This window comes from Oncorhynchus kisutch, linkage group LG7 (assembly GCF_002021735.2).
Source record: "Oncorhynchus kisutch isolate 150728-3 linkage group LG7, Okis_V2, whole genome shotgun sequence".
NCBI lineage: Eukaryota > Metazoa > Chordata > Actinopteri > Salmoniformes > Salmonidae > Oncorhynchus > Oncorhynchus kisutch.
This window is the reverse complement of record NC_034180.2, coordinates 3,419,929-3,437,782: the sequence shown is the minus strand read 5'-3', so window position 1 is coordinate 3,437,782 and position 17,854 is coordinate 3,419,929. Positions and strand designations below refer to the sequence as shown.

The window sequence follows — 17,854 nt, the reverse complement described above, 5'->3', positions numbered from 1 at the left end:
ATCAATTTCCATTGCGAAGGCTACATATATTAATAGTGTGACAGGCTGTTTTGAATTGAATGCATTGGATGAATATTCTCAGTTAAACTATTAGTGAAAGAAAGAGGACATTATGGTCTTTAGCTACATTCATAGTAAATGGAAATCAAGCAAATATGTGTTTTTGTAGAGAGAAGCCCGTTTAACTGACTTGTTAATGTAGACGAATCGTCATTCAATGGAGAGGGAAGGGGACCACCAACTGTGTTCCCATTTGACTTAACAGCGTTATTGGCCCCTCTTACATATTACTGAGCTCTGTTAACCACTCAAAGGAGAGCGAGACTGAACTGCATTCAGTCCGTGCTCAGTGAAATGTGCTGCAGTCCCCGGGTGATGGTCTATAGATTCCGCTCTGTGGACAAGCTGGCCATTGTGGTGATAGTGCTGTTGTAATTATACAGTGGTGTGATGGATGAAGTGTTGGCTCAACCTGCAGACCATTTGTGTCAGTCAGGTCAAGTAAAGCCATCTGATAATTGCATTTGTCCACCGACACGATTAGCTATAGGCAAAGATCAGGGGACAGAGGGGCCAGTGTATTCAGGCCCCACGGCTTGGCCTCCCGGCGGGAGGGGTGGTCCCCCTGGGTCCCAGCACAGGAAAGAGGGCCACGCGTCACCACCGCATGATGGGGGTCGTTTGACTGCCAACCCAGCGGCACACTGCCCCGGCACAGCGTGGGATGGCGGGGGCTGAGTGGGGAGCCTGGCGAGGCATCAATGAAGTTTATGCGACGGGCAACTCGACATAAGTGCGGGTCCAAAAGCCACCTCTCTGTTGTCTCCTTCGCTCTCGATACACACACACACACACACACACAGGAGCCTGACTCGCCGCAGGTAGTCTGCCTCTTGTCACGGAAGAGGCCGCTGCGGGGTCACGGATCCCCCCTCCACTGAGAACCCCTACGGTGAGGCTGTAGGAGTAACACGTGTACACACACACCTGCCTTAGATAGCAGCGCAACAGGAGCCTCTGTTTAGAAGCTTCTACCTAATAGATTAAAGTCAACGACAGCCAAATTGAATGGGAATGTTAACTAGAAGAGCTGCAAGGCTTGTTATATTCCTCTGTTACTTTTTAAAAGCTCTAGTCACCTGTGTTTATAACTAGGACGTTGTCATTCCTAGGGTTGTTCTGTAGACTTCTTGGTCAGGTCTGTGAATTGAGTTGAGCCTCCACACAGCGCGATAAGACAAACAAACCAACCGCAGTTAATTAGTCCAGTCAGTGGCAGATGAAATTAAGCTATTTACGTTTATGCGTTTAACTTTGGAGTTAAACAGCCCCTTGCAGGCCTGGACCAGCATAAATCTCTAGTTGTGGGCAAGTTGGGGAGCTTATACCGTGTGGAAGACAGCTTGGCTGTCGAAACGTTGGTATTACATTTTTGCATCTGAGCTCCTAGAGTGTGCGGCTCTCTTTTATTTTCAAATTGGGGTGCTTGCCAAAAAATACATTACTTTTGCAATCCAGTCATTGTTTGCGGTGTGTGTGCTTGCGAATAGTGATTTGATGGAGGACGTGCACTTAAGAGATGTTTAAGTGTTTCTATTTCTAGACCATCCTTTATTCAAACCAGGACAATGGCACTAGGCCTCTACTGAGAGAGATGCTGCTGAGGCCTTCTCTCTGTCTGCTGACCGGTGATATCCACACTGTCCTTTTTAGACTTGGGCCAAATTCAATACAACAGTTTACAGACTGGGCCTGTACCCAACCTGCTGTGCTGTGTCTGAGTGATTTGTAACTCTGCACAACTTTGGAGAACCACCAAAGCTCCAACCTCCGAACGGATTATATGTGATTTATTATGACCTGAGTGGTTCGAGCCCTGAATGCTGGTATCAGAACGTATACCACGGGTATAACCAAACATATATTGTTACTGCTCTAATTATGTTGGTAACCAGTTAATAATAGCAATAAGGAACCTCGGGTTTGTGATATATGGCCAATATACTGCTGCTAAGGGTGTCAAGGCTTAAGTATACCATGGTAGTCTGGTCTCAGAACTGGTTGTGTTATTTATTGTACCGTGGTAGTCTGGTCTCAAGACTCCATCCTCTTTGAACTCTTGGATGGCCTACACTTTTCTATTGAGCCTGGGGTTAGTCTATGTAAGGAGTTTGATTGGTGTGAGACCTGAACTTAACTATATTGTGACAGAAGGCACTGAGAAAGCCCTTCTGGTGGCACGGCAATCCCCAATAACACCACAACTCCTATTCTTCCTGGAGGCTCCCCATGGAGTCCCCTTTTCTCCAATCTCAGTGTGCATTCAACTGGCCACTTGAAAAATGCCCCCCCCCCCCCATGGCTTTACCATGTTACCACAACAACCCAGTTGGCCAACCTCTACAGGGGACCTGCATGCTTCCTATCCACACACCATTACGGCTCTCACCTCAGCAGTTGCCTCCACTTCCACCCAGAAGCAATGTCTTCAGGATCAGCTGGCACCTGTCCTCTGTAGAACAAAAACATCACTGACTGAGCCTCAGCTTTCGATCTCATTGTGACACTCCACTTGAGCCAACTGTTAGCACACACACACACCATTATCCCCCCACACACAGGTTCTCAATTTGAGGGGCCACATTTCTGAGTTGAGGCGGGGAAAGTAACCGTTGGAATATCAATGAGTACCAGGTGCCTGTAAAAGGCAGCACTTCAAACAGCCCAATGTCCCCTGGTGTGGCATCAGCACCGCTGGCCACCGGGGGGGCTTTCAGACTCTGAAGATGGCATTTGAAAAGAAGAGAAAGTGGTGGACCCGAAGGGAAAAAGAGATGATATCACTTGTAATTGTCGAACATACCGTGACACTGCTGCCAAACGAACACTGTAATATTATCGTCTTCCTTTTCTGGGATCCGGAACCGTGTTTCTGTCCTGAACATGTAGGCTGGTCCGCCGGTTTTATATAGCGTTGTCAAACACTTGGTTACAGAGACTATTTCCATCTGTACCCTCTTCAACCCGCTGCTAACCTTTTATAAGATAGTTCTTAAAATGATCAGGACGTGTTATATTTCTTCAAACGTTTTCCTATTTAATTGCCCTAATAATCACAGTTTGTCAACTTGCCTGTTCGGCTCTATTGGACATTAGAATCAGAATATATACTTGTTTTGTAACTTTTCTTGCATGTCTAAGTGGCAGTGACGGTGTGATTTGAAGAACAATGGCTGCACAATGTGTGGTTAGTAAGAATAAAACAATGTACCTCAGCCGTACTACTTTTAGCCGAGTCCTTGTCCTTTCGGACTGAAACGAATCATCCTTCATCAGGCGCTCGCTATGCGAGGTGAAAAGGAGAATATCGGCAAGGTGAATGGGAGGAGGTGGTCGACTCAATATTATCAACAGCCTTCTCCCTCAGATTGACCCCAGTCAAGTCCGACAGCATCCTGCAGTAGTAACCCACTGCAGTAATATTTAATTAGCTCCTAGCCACTATTGCTTCATTACTCTTCATTACATTCTTCTTTGCTGAAGGTTTTTTCCCCCTCCCTCTGCGTCTTCTCCTTCCAATTCCCATTAAAACGGATGGATTTCCCTTGATGCGGTGATGTTCCCTCGCCTGCATCTGAAATGGCACCCTATTCCCTATATAGTGCACTACTTTTGACACGAGCCTACGGGGCTCTGGTCGAAAGTCTTGCATGACATATGGAATGGGGTGCCATTTTGGACCACCCCTTGGCTGAACTGAAAGGTGCTGTGTAGCTGTACCCCCATCCATGTCCAGAAGGCTGCTCCTCTCCCCACACACTGATCATTAAAACCCAGAGAAATGGACGCTAGCAGCAACAGAACAGCCAAGACGGCGAAGTACAACATCTGTTCTTGGATCAGTTGCTGAGTGTCATGGGGGTTCCGGAACCCTAATGAGATTACAGTCCTTGTGGACGGGATGTGTTTAGAACATGACTGATGAGGGAACTGTTTTCGTGACAATGGTAGAATAATGACTATAAGCCCCAAACCACAGTGTGGAATTTAGAATGCATTTATCTTTGAATGAAATGAGCTGGTATCTGGGAGAATTTACAGTATTTGTCTTTGAGAAATACTTGGACAACGGCCATACCAGACAGTCAAATGAACCCAAACAAAATGCAAGGGCACATTTTTTTGGACGCCACGAAATTCCCCACCGAATCCCCCCCAGCAGTTTATCCAGGGTTTGTTTTGCATGGCCCAGAATTACATATTACACCGACACTATTCCCAGCAGAACTTAGATTTTGATTAGCAACGCAGCCCCCTCCTTAACGGCGATATAACACAGCAATCGATATCAAGTCCTCCGCTGAGGATAGAGGGAGCACGTCGTAGGGATTCATTTACTAATACATAATGGAAAATCAATGGTACGCCCCCCCGACACACTCCATAAGTACCCCAGGTGGATCTCAACAACAACATCCGCCGACTAGGCGAGCTGGTGTATCCTGTCTTCCCTCTCAGCTTCAGATACAGCCTGGGCCAGATAGCATTGTTTTGAATACGGGGGTTTTAATAAATCTCTGATGCCCCAGTTGTGTGAGCCTCGGCGTATTCTATTGTGTTAGCGTGATGGATGATAATGAGCAGGGACTCCATGGCTACATTTGATTCTCCGCCCACCCTGTCCCGGTCCCAGCAGCATCAGCAGGCCTCCTGTTCGACAGACTACTGGACTGCTAATGTGATTAGCAGGGCCTCATTACTCCCTTCATTACGCCAGGCCACTACTTGTTTACCATTACCCCTGTGAAATATGTCAGCCATTTTGAGGACAGACTTCACATTTTGCCATCTGGACATTAGTATATTTTAGTATACTTGTATATTTGTAGTATATTTTGCTGACTTCACACTCCATGGACTGGGATAATGGTCCTTCTCAGTTGGTGTCCATTGTAAGTAGGCACGAGTCCTCGAAACAGGCAAACACTGGGGGGGAAGGAACCGGGATTTTCCTTTCGCCGTAGTGCACCATCCAAAGCTGCCTGAACTGTCACCAACCAGCGCTTAATGAGAAGGATGAGTCATAAGTGAGACGCTGGCCATCTGTGGTTTCTAACTTTGTTAAATCTGGCCTCCTCCTTCTATCAAGCTCGTTATTTCCGTGCCGAGGATTACTTTGACACATGTAAACAAAACCAAGAGGCGACAAGACCACAAATCATTTAGCTGAGAGGAGAACTATTAGATTTTTAATCACTTGTCTTCTTGCCTGTGGGTAGCTTTTCATTCTCCACTGAGGAGAGAGGAGAGGGAGAGAGAGGGGAATTGGTCCTGGTTGAGCAGAGTTGTTGCTCGAAGGCTCAGGCTGCTCACATGGGCTGGGCACCACCACCACCAAATAAATATAATTACTACCTAGCACAGTACATTACCTTGAATGAGGAATCCCCATTCTAGTAATTCCATTTCTATGGACACCACCACTGTCTCTCTGGGTATGGCTACCTCCTACCTGTCCCAACACAGCAGCCGAGACAGACGGAGGGAGGGAGAAAGAGAAAGTGCTGATGTGGCCCGACTGCCCTCTTTAATTTGAGTGTGGGAGAGCCGGAGCCCCCTGGGGGTAAGCAAGCGGAGAGCCTGGTGGCCAGCTTGTGCTGCTGGGTTTCAGACCGGCTGTGGAGCAGCACCTGCTGAGTCGGCCTCACGTCCCCAGGTCATTTACTACAGTGTGAAGAGGAGTCACAGAGCCCTGTTATTTATCTTTGGTAATACAAGCAGCATATTGTACAGGACAAAGTGCATTGAGGGACAAGTTAGTTACAGTTTTCTCTACAGGAAAACAAGGTAACACAATGAAGAGATTTCTGTATTAGTTTGTCTTTCCATTCATTGTAGCTCCAGGTCACCTTATACCTTTGTATGACCAGGTTCTGTACCCATTGTGTGTTCTGCAGTACTGGTAATTGAAAGGTTTTCTTGTTCTCTCTCCTGAATATTGTGTGTGTGTGTGTGTGTGTGCGTACACAATCACCCTAGGCCAATACCAAGGTACACACTATGTACCTGAGTGGTATGTCCTCTCCCATCAGCCCCTCTCTGAGGCTTGTTGTGTCAACTGTAATAAGACGAGTCTCCCCTCCAGAATACAACACACACAATCCCTTTGCCCTTTTGATGAATCTGGTGTCCCTGTGTTACTGCTTTGTTTCAGTGTGGCAGGCAGGAGGCGAGAAGTCTATTCCCCAGACAGGAGCTGGTAGATGGAGGCGGGCCTGCATCAGACTCTCAGGTGGCAGGCTGGCAGAACAAACAGGAAGCCCTCGAACACACACACCTACACACAACGTGCGCACACACACACAACGTGCGCACACGGGCTCAGAACAGTAAACCGACCTTGAGCGAAGCCATCCCCACATCAAACGCAGGTGTGTGTGTGTGGAATCTTTTCTCCCTTTGTTGGTGGGGGGGGCGGCAGTGGCAATGTTTGGAAAGAGACCAGTGAGGGCTGCCAATGGGGGCGTCTGTTTGCTGCAGTGCTGCCTATAACTGCTGCTTGCTTACACTTATAGCAGTTCTCCTGTCATCAATGGAAGACGAGAGCTGGTTAAAATGGCCTCCCTTGGAAGGGGTCTGCAGAGCTCAAGTATTATCGGTTTTGCCATGTTCACTTGTGAATAAAACATTTGAAAGCCTCTGATTGATGGAAGGTATAAGGGGAAAGAGGCCAATTGAAACTTTATTAGCTCTGTGGGGACTTAATGTTTTAACTTCTGTTTCTGTTCCATGTTGGTTTTTTTTAAACAGCCAAGTCTTACAAGTCTATCTTTGCTCTCACATGAGAGGGTAGCAGAACCCTGGAGCTACTTCTCCTAATAGGACCAGGATCTTACTTCCTGAAAGTGTGTCCCAAACAGAGGGGGTTAGGGAGTGTAGTCATGTGGGTCATGCGGGGACCTAAAATAAAGTGCCCCCTTCAAGTAAAAGGGGGAGAAATTAATACGTAGGAGTTCGGTGCATGAAAGCGTTCGCTGGGAGCGCGTTTTAATTAAAAGTGGGCCGCCTTTCCACATATCCTCTGGAGAGTTATTTTCTCGGCTCCTCTGTAAAGATGCTTTGGAATTGTTTCAGGCTTCATGGGCCGATCCTGACAGGCCCTTTAAAAAGCTAAAAGCTCTCCTCTTCTTCCTCCCACTAAGGTTCATTAGCACCCAGAGTCAAGGCAAATGTTGCCTTAAAGCTATCCCTACCACAAAGCCCTTTTACATAGTATGTTTATTATTCGCATGGTCAGCTTTTTGATTCTCAGCACTTTTCCTGGTAGCCCAAATGATCTCCACTCCACCCCCCTCTTCCCCACCCTCCCCTCTTCTCCGTCCGTCAGAGACATTAATGAGCATAAATACGGTGCTGTTGTTTTTGTACATTGTTTCTAGGCCACACCATGGTGTGGTTAAATTGCGGCAGACTGCAGTGTCCGCCCGGACTGCTGCAAAGCAGAGATGCCCAGCCAGGTGTCAGGGATTGATGGAGTGGAATCGGGGGTTGATGAGGTCCAACCTCCCACCCTCTGTTTACCCTTTTACATCCTGGAATGTGAGCGTCCTACAAACAGACCCTTGTTCTAGAGGGGGAATCCCTGACAGCGGCTCACTTGTCTCCCATCCCTAACGAGGTGGAGGCTATCCCTATCCCTTCTCATCTTGGGTCATGCTTATTCAGCATACTGCATATATAGGCTGTCCTTTACTGCATATATAGGCTGTCCTTTACTGCATATATAGGCTGTCCTTTACTGCATATATAGGCTGTCCTTTACTGCATATATAGGCTGTCCTTTACTGCATATATAGGCTGTCCTTTACTGCATATATAGGCTGTCCTTTACTGCATATATAGGCTGTCCTTTACTGCATATATAGGCTGTCTTTTACTGCATATATAGGCTGTCCTTTACTGCATATATAGGCTGTCCTTTACTGCATATATAGGCTGTCCTTTACTGCATATATAGGCTGTCCTTTACTGCATATATAGGCTGTCCTTTACTGCATATATAGGCTGTCCTTTACTGCATATATAGGCTGTCCTTTACTGCATATATAGGCTGTCTTTTACTGCATATATAGGCTGTCCTTTACTGCATATATAGGTTGTCCTTTACTGTCATTTATAGCCTATCCTTTACTGTCATATACAGTTGAAGTCGGAAGTTTACATACACCTTAGCCAAATACATTTAAACTCAGTTTTTCACAATTTGACATTTAATCCTAGTAAAAATGCCCTGTTTTAGGTCAGTTAGGATCACCACTTTATTTTAAGAATGTGAAATGTCAGAATAATAGTATAGAGAATGATTTATTTCAGTTTTTATTTCTTTCATCACATTCCCAGCGGGTCAGAAGTTTACACTCATTTAGTATTTGGTAGCTTTGACGCAAATGATGTCAATTAGCCTATCGGAAGCTTCTAAAGCCATGACATCATTTTCTGGAATTTTCCAAGCTGTTTTAAGGCACAGTCATCTTAGTGTATTTAAACTTCTGACCCACTGGAATTGTGATACAGTGAATTATAAGTGAAATAATCTGTCTGTAAACAATTGTTGGAAGAATGACTTGTCATGCACAAAGTAGATGTCCTAACCGACTTGCCAAAACTATAGTTTGTTAACAAGAAACTTGTGGTGTGGTTGAGAAACGCGTTTTAATGACTCCAACCGAAGTGTATGTGAACTTCCGACTTCAACTGTATATACAGAGCAGTTGATGTGGCTCCTTCATGGACCGGGCTGCTGTGGAGCTTGCCTCTTGGTAGAGTATGACTTTCCTCTCCTGCATAATAATTAACCTACATTATCATGGTCTGAATCAGAGACAGATGGCAGACCGTAGACCAGGGAGGGGAAGAGGAGGGAGAAACTCTAAAGGTTGGCTGTTGCCTCTAAAGTGTATCAGAGGCATTTCCACCTCAGCGGGATGGGACTCTGAACGCTGACTACGGGGGGGGGGGCGATGCCCTGTCGCTTGTACGTGGCTTTGTTAGCTGAAGGGAAGTGAATGATTGGGCTAATAAGCGTGGCATCACTGCAAATCAGTTAAGCGGAACATCTGAAAATGTAGTTGTGTAGCTGCCGCTGCTGCTCTGTTCAGCTTTCTTTTTTCTCTTTTTACCAACCTTGATTCTCCCTCCAACGTACCCTTTACCCCTATTGGATTTGGTGTTGTTGATTTGCCAAAGTAATCAGTGCCTGTCTTCCTGTATGACAGACTGGGGGCCTCTGAATTACAGTGATGCTGTGAAAGAGGACTTCATTAGCAGAATTCATTACTGAAAGGTTCAAGACCTGCGGCCATTGCCCGGACTGGACTGGGTCTCTGACCGCAAACAAGACGAGCCCCCCTCATCCTCATTCTGGAGCTGCAGCTAACTCACTGCAGCCCGGAGGCCAGCCCAGAGCTCTCCGTCAGTGTTGCCAGGCAACCGTTTACAGATGGATGGAGGGAGGGTGGTGGGGTCTCGCCTGTGGCTGCCGCCCCCGCCCGTCCCTCGTAACAGGCCCGGGCAGCGAGATGACACATAAGGAGCAGATCGGCCACTCGCCTAGCCTGGCCTCTCAAGCTCCCAAAGACCTTGGCTCGTGGAATTTAATATCTATGATAACCAGCATCGTGGAAGGATCCAACCTCCCAGGGCCATGTATCTGGCCTCCCTAGCAAGTAAACATAGTCAGTTCCCCTGACCCAGCCTCTCCCTAAGAGATAAACCCCCACTGGCTGAATCCCAGCACCAGAGGTGGGCGAGTAGAATATTGTTTCCCCAACAGAACAGGGTCAAGACAGTAAAGTTACAGTGACAACAGGGGCCAGTCAGTTTGATCAAAGCAGTTTGCTCTCCCTACTAGAAACCTGATAGCGTGCCTCTGCTATTCTTGAGCTTCGATTTCCTCCTTTGGGTCTTAACCACCTTTTGACGGACAGAGAGCAAGATAGAAGCCAGTAGCCCATAAATGAACTCCACGAAGATGTCTATACTGCAGTGTGGCTGAACTACTGCACCAAGAGTATGTTTCCTATTTCTTATTAGAGAGTGGAAGAGGACAACAACAAGATGGCAGGCAGAGGGTTTTTCACTCCCTCAGACAAAAGGCTTTAGAGGGGAAAAAGCTGTTTCTTTCCAAGGCGCTTCCTTGTCTCCGGTCCCGGGCGGTGGATTGTTTTTGTTCATTTCAGGGGGGGCCGTCTGTGTGGAGGCCTTATTTGTTTCCTGAATGGCTAATCTGCCAAGTTCATGCCTGGGGCTGGCCGCTGAGAAGGGGGTCCTTGTTTCCAGCGATGCCGGGCGGTCCTTGTGACAGTGCCGCTTGTCCCGGACCTCTGCCTGAGTCATTACAATACAGCTGCCTCCAGAGGCGACCAGGCAGACAGAGGATTTGTCCCAAATGGCATCCTATTCCCCATGGGCCCTGGTCAAACGTAGTGGACTATATAGGGAACAGGGTGCCACCCAGGAGCTGAGGCAGAGCATGCTTGCCTTGGCCCTTTCCTCTCCCACAGACACTCCTCAAGCAGGGTCGGGTCTGCAGCAAGCAGATGGACTCTGGGAATTAAGCCATTAGGCACATGGCAGCCATTGTGAGGTCTTTGTGACATCAAAGGTCATACCCCAGGAGTTCTAGAGGTCAAGGATGATGATGATTCTGAGCCCAGCTCGCTTGCCCTGGTTGTTTCCACAGCCTGAGGGGGAAAAAGCTGAGATGGACTGGCTGTGGTATTACTACTTGTTGCTATTGGACCTTTCCAGAGAGTATTGATCATTAAACGGCACTGTTGAATGTGCTAAAAGCAACAGATTGGGTCTATTTGACTGGTATGATAATGATCACCTGTTAGTTCCTCGGAAGACTGAGGAAGGCTACTGACACAGATTTAGCACCATCTTATTAAAATATGTTCATATCCACCCTCAGAATATGACTCAATTATTTTCACTTCAAATTTTGTGATCAAAGAGCAAATGCATACGAATATTTTTTTTATATATACATTCATAGATTGTCAGTCTTGTCCAGGCCTGGACTCTACACAGACTGGTGCGTCAACCAATCACAGCTAGAGTTGGCCTATTATGCAAATAGCTGTGCCATATGGTCATATGCCTGTCACTTTGATGTTGAGCTCCACTGTACAGGCAGCCAGTACAGCACCGTTCTGTTCAGGTCATTGTTTAGAAAGCAGTTGCAAGCAAAAGTCACAAGAAACTCAAATGGTTTCGTGCAAATATGTAAATACCACACAAGTCTTACTTTTGTGACCTTGAGTCCTATTGATCAAACAACCAACAGGTTGGCTGTCTCCTTCAGTTGCCTCTCCAGAATGTACCTTTGTTTGGTTTCAGTGCGGAATAGTCTCCTTTTATTGTGTCCCGTTGACATTTGTACCACAGCGGCTGTGCAGGTGCCTTATTTTCCATAGAGGGAGGGAGCTCTCGTCTCACTTTGTTCATGGTGCCGGCCAGACTGGTTTTCTTTTCAAGCAACTTGTTCGCCAATGACAGTGAAGTGAAGAAAATGTCCGTGGTGACATTGCTTCCCTTGCCAATGTGAGGTTCCACAAGCATCATCACCACATTCGCACCGAATGCCGGTGTGGATATTTTCCCAGACATTGAAAGCCGTTCAGCGTGTACAATTACGCACTCTCTCACTGTGTAGCCTACTCCAAGGAGGCCAGAGGAGACCGATAAGACTGCTTTGATTGGGTGAACTAATATAGGGTACATACCATTTTGAGATTAGGCCTATAATTAGACTCGATTAATACAATAGAATGGTCCGCACTGTTCTTCAATTGGTGATTACATAATTATGCCTCATTCGCTTCCACTCGCTGCTCAACTCACCCATTCTCCCCCTTTTCTCCCCTTCATACTTTGCTTCATTTATTTCCTCTGTTATGTGTGAAATTAGTTTTGGGTTAGTTTAGGTTCAGTTTCGAGGCAATTATTGGAGTGATTATCAGCTGGGCACTGCACTTTCAACTGTCAGGAGAAGGAGTGGAGCAGGCCCTACTGTTGGGAGAAGGAATGGAGCAGGCCCTACTGTTGGGAGAAGGAATGGAGCGGGCCCTACTGTTGGGAAAAGGAGTGGAGCGGGCCCTACTGTTGGGAGAAGGAGTGGAGCGGGCCCTACTGTTGGGAGAAGGAGTGGAGCGGGCCCTACTGTTGGGAGAAGGAGTGGAGCAGGCCCTACTTTTGGGAGAAGGAGTGGAGCAGGCCCTACTGTCGGGAGAGGGAATGGAGCAGGCCCTACTGTCGGGAGAGGGAATGGAGCAGGCCCTACTGTCGGGAGGGGGAATGGAGCAGGCCCTACTGTCGGGAGGGGGAATGGAGCAGGCCCTACTGTCGGGAGAGGGAATGGAGCAGGCCCTACTGTCGGGAGGGGGAATGGAGCAGGCCCTACTGTTGGGAGGGGGAATGGGGGTAAACCAATTTTTAAAATGACTTGCCCTCCTAAAACTGGTTCTGTTCTTGATATTAAGATTCTGACAATGGCGGCTTGTTATATAGGCTTATTTATGAAAAGTCAAGGACCGAGGGGGGCATGACTTAAAAAATCAAAGGTCATACCCCAGGAGTTAGAGGTCAGAATCATCATTCTTGACCCCAGCTTGTTTGCCCTGGTTGTTTCCATAGCCTGAGGGGGAAGCAAGCTGAGATGGACTGGCTGTTGTATTACTGCTTGCTGCTATTGGACCTTTCCAGAGAGTATTGATCCTTAAACAGCACTATTGACTAGTGCCAAAGGCAACAGATTGGTCTTTTTGACTGGTGTGATAATGATCACCCGTTAGTAGCCCTGTCCGACCTGCCGAGGGGCGGACTCTGACCTGTGCTGTGTGCAAAACAAATGCAGTGTCAACGCCCACTCAAGGTCTGTTCACCCTCAGACCTAAAGCCCTGTGGAGAGCGGAGAGGAAATATAGGGGCCAGGATATAACGGGAGTGACTACCCTCTTAGATTATTAAAATCGTAGAAAATGTCTTTCTAGCTTTTTCTCTCTACCTGAGAAAGAGGACTGACTGTTGCCCCCCTCCGGCTCTGTTCCGCTGGTCTTGAAATGCAGCAGTAACCACGACCACTAAGAAGGCAGTGAGTGTGGCACCAGAGCCGGAAAACCTCAGGATCCTCCTTCGGAAAATGTACTGCTGTTGTGGTATGAGGCAAGACTCCGTCTGCTAGTCCAACCAACCTCACTCCTTCCCCGTTTCCAGCAGCGTCTCTAGATCTCATTCTCAGAGGTCAGCTGGCTCAGGAGGTGCGGAGGGATGTTCTGACTTCTGCAGGGTGGAGAGTGGAGTAAAACTCACTGTCATTGAGCCTTACGTAAGTTGTCGCAGCAACCCTTCAGTCTCCCGTCAGAGGCAGGTTGAAAGGGGTCATGTTGTGTTTCGCACCAAACGAAGGAAAACTGAGCTCTGTATAGACCTGACAACTTCAATCGTTTTGGACGTAATTGACTGAAAGTCGTTCCAAAGGCAATCGTTTCCCTGCTAAGAGACCAAATTGGAATTTGACATGATTTATCAAGACTCACGGTAGACGCGCTACTTTGGGTGGAGACGATAGAGGGAGAGAGAGAAGGGAAAAAACAGCTGGTTGTTTTCAGAGAAAGGGAAGCGACGCTGCAGACTCCCTAGCGCTGACAGACTAATAATTCTTGCCACATAATGCATGCTCTTTCCCTGCATTTAGGAACACGCCACCACTCAACATATCATCAGCATCTCTGTTATTCAGTCCCTCTGCACAAGCAATGCTTTTACTCGTAGTGATGCCCCACATCCGTACGGATTACAGGTGCGTGCGGACTGCAGAGCACGGCTTGAACTGAAAGCTTGCTGGACAATGTTCTGCCCTTCTCCTTTGGAGGTCACAGCTAAGGTCGCTTCACAGCTGGACCATAGAGCGAGAAGATGAAATGACATCAGTACAGAGCAACACTGTCCACAGTGAAACTGGCATTTTTTTTGCTTTTGTTTTTTGCCCTGAAGAGATTGCTGCCACACAGACGGTCCTCTCAGCAGAGGCCTGGCCTCCCCACCATGATGAGAATACACTGTGACACGGAGTAGCATTTTAAAGGCTTTATTTTTAGAGCTCTGCGCTGGAAAGGCTCCACCAACCATCTCATCTACGCAAAGCATGGGATTTAGGGAAGGGGAGAGACCAAAAGAGACAGTCTCTTAAAATGACTGCTTGTTTTGTTTCTCTGTTCGTTAGTTTCCATTATGACGGCCGTCGTTTTTGAAATGGCTTTTCTGTTCTGTAGCTAATGTTAAAATATTTTGTCAAAAAGGCTTTTATTGCCAATGGGTTCAGGTCTACACCTCAGCGTGGAATGGGTGAGAAACTTACACTGGGCATGCTTATGAATAGCGATGATTAATGTATAGAGTGGGGAAGGTCCAAGAATGGTTTGCCGGGGTCGGAGTAGCTGACGTTTTGATTGTAGAAAGGGTGGGCAACCCGTTGAGCCATTCTACAGCTGAAGGATATGACACGTGTTGTGACATGCCCCGACGTCACTACAGCAGTGTGGCGGTGACACGGTCGGCGTGAACGCTTGCTGTGTCCTCTAGCTTGTCAGCACGCATGCCAGCTTCCTTTCCCTCACAGGCCTAGCTGGGTCATGTCACACGTTCCTCTGTGTCCTTGGGTGCTGTTGGGTCACTGTGACCAAACTAACCCAGAGGCAATCTTACGCAGGGATTTGAACCCTGGAATCGCTTAGCGTGATTTTTTTTTTTAAAGAAAACGTCCATTGAGTTGCTGCATCTTTTCAACCCCAGAGTCACTAGCAAGAAAGATGGGCTGCTCAGTCCCTCCTGTCTCTTGCCCTGTCCTGATAAAAAGATTGTGTGTGAAAGGACTGGTATTGTCATTTCTCCACAATGGAATTGATTTTGCATTGTACTAAATAACAAAAACATTCTTACAAGGGAGTATGACGCTCAAAGAACTCTGTTTGTGTACCCCTTTAAGTGATGTTTGTATTCTTACTACCCTGACATTTTCTGCATACAATAGTGCGTATGAAGATGAATAGCAAATTACTTTACAAATTATGACCAGGTTCGTAGTCAATGCAGCATCCTTGACATTGTAACCTTGGATTGAAAGGCTGATTATTCTCACTGATTACAGCAGTCTAGTATGAATGGCTAAGGAGAGAAGGGGTAGCAGTATTCAGTGTTTGCAGTCCCGTCACATTTTTCTGAGGACAAGGTGAGAAAATGGTCGCCACAACAATGAAACGAGTGAATTAACTGCCAGCCGCTCTGCGGTTTTTCAACAATGGACATCCTTCGATGTTTGTTTGTTTCACTTCTTTATTCGTCACCCTCTTCCCGTCCCTCTCCCCAAAGACGTAGGCTGTAGCTTTGAATGACGCCGGCTATTGAAGTTCGTTGGACTCGTAGCAACAGCCTCACTCTGAAAACAAAATGCCCTCCGCACAATACGGACTGAGGGGAGCTGTCAGAGTGAAAAGACAAGCAAAACGGGCAGCCTGTGGAAAACACTGCAAAGAATGAAGAGAAGACCAATATGGAGAGATGGGAGAAGTCAAAGATGAACAACTGATTAGAATTCCAAGGGGCTTGGCTCTGGTTGGATGTTTGAATACCACTCCAGATAGAAAGAAAGGCACACACACACACTTAGAAACACAAGATGGAGGGAGTGTATGAGTGTTCCTGATGATGCGGTCTTCTCCTGCAGTCTTTCTGAGAGCTGTGTGGGCTGTGTACAGTACCGCTATGGACTATCTACTGAGTGCTGAAAGAAGGGGAGGGGGTGGCAGTAGGGGTGGCGGAATGAAATCAAGTGTACTAACGTGGAATCATTACTGCTTCTCCCACAGGGGCGGCCGTTTAGGAGAGTGAGGTGGCTCATCAACCCCATGGGCCTCTAAGTATACATGAGCACTTAAATTTCTGTATCCACCAGCCCCACATGTATAAATAATGACCAGCAGATTGCCATTCTCAATAATACAAGGGCTTGTTGTGTAGCCGTGTTTGCCGCACTGCAGCCCCGCCTTCCCCGCCTCAGGCTTGTCCTTGGGGGCCTCGTTCAGCCATTCTGGACCTGCGAGGCCTACCATACCTGCCCTGTCCCACCTCCTGAGCCCTTCAGCAGCCCCTCTCGACCTGCGAGGCCTACCCAACCAGCCCTGTCCCAGCGCTTTCTCCACCAAGACTCTGACTCAAACGCTGACTCATGCTCCGCATTAACTGCATGAGAATTTCAGCCTTGTTAACTTTTTCAATGTTAGAAACAGGTTTTTCTGGTGTTTATCTACAGCATTAATTGAGGCCCAGTTGGAGACTTGTTCTGAAGGACAGAAAGAACTCATCCCCTTCCTCATGATAATGAAAGACACATTATTAAAGTCGCTGTTGTGCCCGGTGTCATTTCCGATAACTACATTAAAACACAGCAGTTATCTAAGCGGCTTAATTGGAAAAATGTCCTTCCGGTGGGCCGGCATTTATTCTCCCAAATTGAGATGGGCAAAGAAATTAATGAGCTACGTAAAAGTTTCTTGCAAGAAGAAATGGAGGGAAAGCAAGATGGTTGTCTCTCCACTGCTGTACTAAAAGGAGGAACTGAGAGGGGGAGAATAGCAAGGGGTTGTCTAACGCTGACCTTTCGCTGCTGACAAAAAGGAGAGAGGGGGAGGGACAAATAGGAAGAGGGGAGGAGAATCCTCTTCACCTCAGCCCTTGGCTCTCCTCAACAGGATATCCTAAATCCAGACCCCATGTTCTCCCCATGCAGCAGCTGGGGTCTTCCTCTGCACTGTCTCAGTCCAGGGCTGTGTCATAGTGCACTACATTCAACTAGGGCTCTGGTCAAAAGTAGTGCACTATATAGGGAATAGGGCGCCAATTTGAATACACCCCAGGTTTGTAACTGTTAACGTCTGGTCAGCCCTATCAGCTCTGGAAAGCAAGAGGGAACCACCAACAGAGACAGTTGCAATAACCATAGAAATAGACTAGGCTAGAATGGGAATTTCCATTTCAAGTCAATGTTTCTGTGGGTGTAACAATCCTTCAACGTTCATTCTTGTCGTTTTCATCTTACTGTCAAGGTCTAGTATCTGTGACTTTACTAACTGGTAGCTACTTGACAGTAGCTGTAGCAGTTTCTTCTCTCTCCCATATGTTGCTTGGCATCTCCAGTCTGCTCCTTACCGGTGTCTATTTCAGGGCAGTGTTCACCTCCACCAGGCTGGTCACATTACCGCTGCTTCAGGTTTAACTCCAGTCTCTCTACCTGCCAATCACAAATCTCTGCTTACCTCAGACTCCAAGCAGGACTGACAGCATGGAGCGTTGGAGCATGGCCTCTCTTCTCTATCTTGCGCTCCCTCCTCTCTCTCTCTGCCCGTGGGTAGTAACCAGTGTTTCTCTCCCTCCCCTCTCTCTCTCTGCCTGTGGGTAGTAAACCAGTGTTTCTCTCCCTCCTCTCGCTCTCTCTCTCTCTGCCTGTGGGTAGTAACCAGTGTTTCTCTCCCTCCTCTCTCTCTCTCTGCCTGTGGGTAGTAACCAGTGTTTCTCTCCCTCTCTCTCTCTCTGCCTGTGGGTAGTAGCCAGTGTTTCTCTCCCTCCTCTCTCTCTCTCTCTGTCTCTCTCTCTGTGCGCCTGTGGGTCGTAACCAGTGTTTCTCTCCCTCCTCTCTCTGCCTGTGGGTAGTAACCAGTGTTTCTCTACCTCCTCTCTCTGCCTGTGGGTAGTAACCAGTGTTTCTCTCCCTCCTCTCTCTCTGCCTGTGGGTAGT

The 17,854-nt window shown here is 47.4% G+C and overlaps 2 protein-coding genes across 4 annotated transcripts in view; both read left to right on the top strand.

Moving 5' to 3' along the window:
• LOC116374666 (F-box/WD repeat-containing protein 7-like) overlaps positions 1-7,275 on the top strand; it is a 134,399-nt gene extending 127,124 nt beyond the window's left edge. The window contains exon 4 of the mRNA XM_031828390.1: positions 6,215-7,275. Within this exon, the coding sequence (XP_031684250.1) occupies positions 6,215-6,508 (294 nt within the window). The 3' untranslated portion in view covers positions 6,509-7,275. The remainder of the gene's footprint in view (positions 1-6,214) is intronic.
• The window catches only part of LOC109894742 (F-box/WD repeat-containing protein 7-like), a 105,630-nt gene that overhangs the window by 21,358 nt on the left and 66,418 nt on the right, over positions 1-17,854 (top strand). The window lies entirely within an intron of this gene.